Source organism: Dichomitus squalens, assembly GCF_000275845.1.
Source record: "Dichomitus squalens LYAD-421 SS1 unplaced genomic scaffold DICSQscaffold_34, whole genome shotgun sequence".
Lineage (NCBI taxonomy): Eukaryota > Fungi > Basidiomycota > Agaricomycetes > Polyporales > Polyporaceae > Dichomitus > Dichomitus squalens.
Window position 1 is genome coordinate 153,793 of NW_006766916.1, and position 6,121 is coordinate 159,913.

General features: G+C 54.3%; 3 protein-coding genes across 3 annotated transcripts; 1 reads left to right on the forward strand and 2 right to left on the reverse strand.

Annotated features, from left to right (window-relative positions):
- Positions 1-887: 887 nt before the first annotated feature.
- DICSQDRAFT_182255 (uncharacterized protein) lies at positions 888-1,792 on the reverse strand. Its single transcript, XM_007368292.1, has 3 exons — positions 1,594-1,792; positions 1,106-1,525; positions 888-1,043 (listed from the first exon to the last, which is right to left on the reverse strand). Exons 1-2 carry the CDS (start codon positions 1,772-1,774, stop codon positions 1,113-1,115), a joined length of 594 nt encoding a protein of 197 aa, XP_007368354.1. The 5' UTR covers positions 1,775-1,792; the 3' UTR covers positions 888-1,043; positions 1,106-1,112.
- A 1,340-nt stretch (positions 1,793-3,132) lies between these two features.
- DICSQDRAFT_66150 (uncharacterized protein) lies at positions 3,133-3,405 on the forward strand (the record flags this gene model as incomplete). The annotated part of the gene is made up of 1 exon (XM_007368293.1): positions 3,133-3,405. A coding segment is annotated over one exon (273 nt), but the record flags the coding sequence as incomplete, so codon positions are not given.
- Positions 3,406-4,298: 893 nt separating this feature from the next.
- Positions 4,299-5,009, reverse strand: DICSQDRAFT_148810 (uncharacterized protein; the record flags this gene model as incomplete). Its single annotated transcript, XM_007368294.1, has 2 exons — positions 4,299-4,366; positions 4,439-5,009. 2 exons carry the CDS (start codon positions 5,007-5,009, stop codon positions 4,299-4,301), a joined length of 639 nt encoding a protein of 212 aa, XP_007368356.1.
- Between the last annotated feature and the right edge of the window lie 1,112 nt (positions 5,010-6,121).

Below are 6,121 nucleotides of genomic sequence, written 5' to 3' on the forward strand. Positions count from 1 at the left end.
GACAGTAGTAATAGCCGGGATGTTGTAGAGCTTGATGTGTCCGGGAGACTATGTACGTACCTAGCTCCTTGCTTAGCATACGGTCCTGTCGCATGTACATTATCCACGAAGCCGATTGTCTACGACGCCCGTCAATATATTTATACCAGAGATGACAATATGTGACGTACAATCATCCTGCGGCCGAAAACAAACTTGTTCCAGATGTGCGGGAATCACACAGCAGCGATGGGACAATGGTGAGTATGTGACCCTGCTGTTTATTCGAAAACAGCTGACGTACCTTCAATGTCACGATCGTCTTTGCAGGGCATAATGTGCTGAAAAGTCCACCCATCAGCACCATTCGAGGACAGGCAAACAACTGAATCAAGACATGTGGGGAGTGCCCATAGTACGGCTACAGTCCTAGCGCATTGCAAACATGTCGCACTCACCCATTCTTCAAAAGCATTACAATCGAGAACCTGAGAGCAAAATGGACGAGACAAGGCAGCTGGTGAGCGATCACAGCGATCCCTCTTCTGGGATATTTATGTGCTGAAACAGCGGTCCGTGCGGCATCCACACGCACAGACCAACTGCCAAGAGGTCCGGTCGGATTGTCGATCCGAGGTGTTTGTGTCAGCCACCCATGTCATTGTGTACAGAAGCAAGGCAGAATGACTCATGGATACCGTTAGCACGGAGGGTACGTGGTTACATGCAGGGTCGCAGATGCGGTCACAATTTCATGATTCTGTCCCAATTGACTTGCAAGCAGACCAAATCTCTATAACCTCGTCTTTGCCTGCACTGAAGATGAAATACGAGAGCCCTTTCGGGCACACAGCAACATGGCTTAGGCGAGCAACAACCTTTCTCTGTCATGCAAGGCAAAGAGAGATGGGATAGCAATAGAATAGGGACATCAGACTCGCTTGCAGGGGTGCTTGCAGCGATTTGTCAGAAGCGGAATTGTCTAGGAATAGCTTGTAGAGTAAAACATCGGAAACCAAACATGACTCATTCCGCCGACCTCTGGGCCTTTCCGTGCGCTCTGCCTTGTGGCAGGGAGTCATCAAATCAGCTTCGACACTCTATTACAGCACGGATCCGAGCTTACCCAAGCGCTACTCGTCCCACTCAGCCGGCACATACTTTGGGGTCTTGGGGCCGTTCTTCGGATGGCGGAGAGCGAGGTTGTAAGGGTTTGTCTTGGGGCGAGGGCGAGCACATCCAATGTCCTCTCTACCCCCCTGGGACTTCCGATGAGCGCACTTTGGGGCAGGGGCAAGCTGATACGGATCAACACTGGCGGCAATCCGCTCATCTTCGGTGATTGGAATAAACTTCAAGGCACCAGACGTCCATAGAGTGTCAAGCCGTGTGAGAACATGTACTCCACCGTGGACATAGCTGAGGTTCCCGAAGGGTATGTCGCATGGCCAGCCAATAAGCTTGTGGCCGTGCTTGAGAACCACGGACTCAATGTAGTCTTCGAAGGTCCAGAACATGCCGGCCTTTGGGTCTCCGCTCAACCGCTCTGTTCAAGTGGTCGTCATCAGATGCAGATCTCTCAAAGAGAACGCATTTGGATCACAGAGAACTCACGCAACTCCTGATCAAAGTGTGTCCGCAAGTCACCTCGGACATAACTCCTACGGCCGCTGTACCATGCTGGCTTTGTGCGAGTTTTGGAGAGCCTCGGAGGGGGCAAACCAGGGATTTGACCAGGTGGAGAGACTTGGACGTGCTCAAAGCGAAGTCTGGATTTGGGCAGTGTATGAGGCATATCTGATCTCGAAGTGAGCGGTGAGAGGACAATGGGCAACCAGTACCATCGCTGAAGGGTCTTTTATCCATGCTTGAGTCGACTCGGATGTCACACTTTGTGCAAAACATTCCCTGAAATACTGAACTGGTCAAGACTCGGAGACACATCTGTCACACCATGCACAACCCTATGGGGAAGCTCAGCCCAACCGTCTTTGTTAGTCTTGATAGTCAAGGCAATTGAGAGGCGGCTTCCGAGGTGCAGCGAGGTGCGCATATTTGTGCTGATCACACAATCGTCTGAATTGATTTCTGTAGATTGACACCATATATGGGATTGCTAACAGGACGATATTACCCGAGAGTCCGAATAGTGCACCACAGAAGGTCAGAATTCCTGAAACACGGAGCCCAAGCAAGCATGGTGAGACGGGAAGGAAGGTTAGCCGGAGTCAATGCACTGCGCAGCAAAGTGAGTCAGCTCTACCCACGCCCACAAGCATGGTGTGCCGACGCTCGTCCACCCCCCCCTTGCCTGCTGGTCTATGCACCGTACTCAGAGTATTCCAGCTTTGCCGTTGGCCGTTGGCCGTTGGCCGCTGGCCACTGGCTATTCTCTGGGGACACAAACCTTTTCCCACTTGTCGCATTTTCGCTGGTCTTCACTCCATCACACATTCTCATTTGGAACGCACACTTGAGCTGGCTATCTTGCTGGCATCCTCGAGACTCAACCCTTGCAATGGCAGCAGCGAATCTTGTTCCCACTGGTGATAGTTTCCTGCCCTCTCCTGCATCCAGACCCCGAGGTGTTACATGCACTGAGTTTGACTGCTAGCCCACTCTGGTCGCATTGCACCTCGCCCGGATGCCCAACTTATGAGGGTGATCCATCAGGCAACAGCTTACAGAATTCTGCTACTGATCTGGAGCTCCCTTGAGCTATCCCTCGACACATCCCTAGGTGTCGTGAATGGTGAATGAACAGGCTGAGCTGGTATGTCATCTCTCGAAAACTCGGTAGCACACAGTATCACTCATCTTGCTCTGACAGTTGACTCTCGATTTGCTCAAACCTACCTTCCGGAGTTGGCAGGGATGTTGGATGGGCACTGGTAGAAAGGGATACTCAGGTACGAAGCAGGCAGAAGGAGAGTTGGCGTGGGCACACGGAGAATGACATCAGCGGACATCACGAGGTATGTATGAGACGAGATGGGCACCCTCAAGCAATACATGACTGACCTTGTCGGCTGGCAACAAACAGACCCACGCATAGACACCGCCAGGCCTCAAGGTGCATTTGCCGGCGGAGGACTTGTGCTCGCAGGCTCGCAGCGATGCACGGGGTTTTTTTGAGTTCAAGTTCTTGATCACGCTTTCCACCGTGCACATGAGACGTATCTCGTTCCGGACACACTGAAATCTGCCTATGGCGAGCCTGCGGTCTTACCTACTTTTTCTTGTACTACAATCACTTACCTTTGGCAATGCACAGGCAACCCACCCGCTGCAGCCCTCTTTGCTTCACACGGCAGATACAAGCGCGAGGCGTATCACGATTCAGAGTTCGCGCCTCATATACTCGCCGATAATGGCATCCAGGTCGTTCTGAAGGTCCGCCACCCGTACACGTTCGTTAATGCTTAGAATACTCACAGCCGACATGGATGTCCCAGTCGGATCATCCGGTTCATCTAGTGCTCCTACACAAAAGCCAAGGGACTCACCATACCTCGGATATCCTCATGCTGGTGCATGGCCGGCGAGCGGCGAACACAAAGCATGGTACTGCTGGCTGGCGGGATTGCACCGGCGGCAGCAGGCTTACAGCCTCTTGTAGGACTCCGGTAGTCCACAGACAATATTTTCAGCTGGAAAGCAAAGGAAAAGGTACGTACATTGCCCTACACTCTCTCGACATCTCCGCCTGCATGCATGATAGTCAGTTTCCCGGCGGATGTGGCAGTTTGGAGATGCTGCCAGGACATGCCGGCTTGAGGTTGCTGAGCTTGTGTCAGATGAGTTTTGGGTCGGATGGGCATGTAGTACGAGCGGGCAATACAGGGCTGGGTCGGTCGCAGTGGTGACATTGTGGTACGGAGTTGAGAGAGGCAAGATGGATTTGTGTTTACGACGGCAACATGATAGACGCCCGATGAGATGTGCTCGGGCGAGCTGAGTCTGCGAAACCCATCAGTGGAATGCTACAATTTTTTTTCGCTGTCTCTAGAAACATGGCGGACCAGAAAACGCGTCCTTTCTGTGTGACGTGATCCCCCTTGCTCCGCTTTTCTGACCTGCACACTCTGCACCGACACGCTGCCCGAAACACTGCAAACCACACCATATGCTGCACACACTACGCTACACATTACACTACACACTACGCTACACACTACAGTGCACACTCCACTGCACATTACACTGCACATTACACTGCCTAAGACAACGATAATCAAAGGCCCTTTTTCGTGTCCCAGCCGTCGCTCGGCCGCCGCACACACGAGGCTACCAAACACCGCGTCTCGTGTGTGTGTCGGCTAAGAAGGTGACGCACGACCATTCTTGCTCCGCCTCGAGGAGCTTCCTCGTCGTCCTGCTCGAGCAACTGCGCCAGGGTCGTCATAGGAAGGATAACGGTGAGCTCAAGGGTGTCGTAACGTGGCCAAACTAATACTACCTTCTCCGTCCGGTCCTCCGTATAGTTGCGCCATACACATCGTCTCGAGCACGTCCGCCATGCTCGAGATCCAGCGACGGGATGCAGCAAGTTCCTCGACATCAACCTGCCGTGCGGCCTGACGGCGCTGCACGTGTATGCGCGTGTGGGACAAGCGGATATGGCGATGGAGGACTGGATGGACTTCGTGAGCTGTTCCTTCCTTCCAGCGCGAGTCTCTTGAGGTAATGTCGGTTTTGTGCTGTGCGCCGGGTAGTTTGGCACGCGCGGAGCGCTCCGGTTTGTGAACGTCGTGTGCGAGCTGGGCGTCGAGATCGGCCTCTGGGACGTCCTCTCCCAGCATCCGCCGCGCTTGTTGGAGCTGCTCGGGTTCAACTTCGGCGTCCATACCGTCGAGCGCGATGTCGAGACGGGCGACCCGGTGTTTTCGGAGTGGTGGTCGTGGCCCAAGGCGTTCTATGCGGCGGTGGAGCACGAGGAGGAGGAAGACTGGGAGTGGCTGCTGAGGCACCACGGGCACAACGACAGGATCGATATCGGTGGGTGTCCTCGACGAACATATGGGAGTCATGGTGTAGACGTGGCTGACGTGCGTCGAAGCCGAGTGGATGCTAAAGGCGAGCGACGAAGGCCGAGATCCGCACGGCGCCGGTGGCGGAGGACCGGAAGGCGCTAGCTCGAATGTTGTAGACGACGGCGAGGATGACTATGAAGGCGGGAGTTACGAGGATTCCATGGAGGTCGAGGGTTGATCTGGCTTGTGATATGGCCGCTCCGACTCAAATGCATTTCATTGATAAGAGGATTTCGGCGGTATAATCAGGTCCAGACATCGTGTTGACACCGGTCAAGATGCCTGGGCTGGCACAGGCCCCGTTGAGGGCACTTTGTGCTAGGCACGCTAACACGCCCGTCGCTTCATTCCCGAAGCCAAGACCAAGATCTCGCTCCTCGGTAGGGCAGGATCGGGAGAGACCATTTTACCAAGGAGCCCCGGAGTGTGATGATGAGGCGTCGTCAGGAGACCACGTTTTCTCTTTCCCTGTCATATGCCAGGTAAGCTCACGCTGATGCTCTGATCTCGGACACTATGTACATCCTTCATGAATCCTCGCTTCTCGTACCTCCCATCGTCCGTCATCGTCCGCCCCCCTCATCCTGCCTCTAACGCACGCATTGACTCCGGCCGTTCATAGAAACTCTCCATTTATCGGTAAAGGGACCTGGCTCCTCCGAATCATCGCGCTAGCCGTCGAGGGAGATGAGACGCATGCATGCCGAAACTTGAGAGTCGTCGCGCTGGAGGCTTGCCACACTGTCCGAACGGATCATCGTCGCTGACATGCGGACACTCTACACGAGGTTTCTTCCTTCGTCGGGGTAGCATCTCTGTGTTCGCAGAAGCCAGATCGTCAGGGCGTACAAGCCGTCCTGGCGATGCGCTTCGGGACGAGATCGCGCTGGCAATTATTCTCGATTCCCCTGCAGGGAGATCAAGCGACCTGACGGTGTCAGGAGGCCGCCTTTTTCCTGGTTTGCTTCTTCCTGTCAGTCGCCAAGTGAACTCGCGCGTGCATTGTCAGCGCAGAGCGAACGCTACGTAACGTTGAGGCGGCGGTGGCCTTTACGTAGCACGGAACAGCCCGATAACGTGCACATATACTCGCCGATGACTGAGAGTAC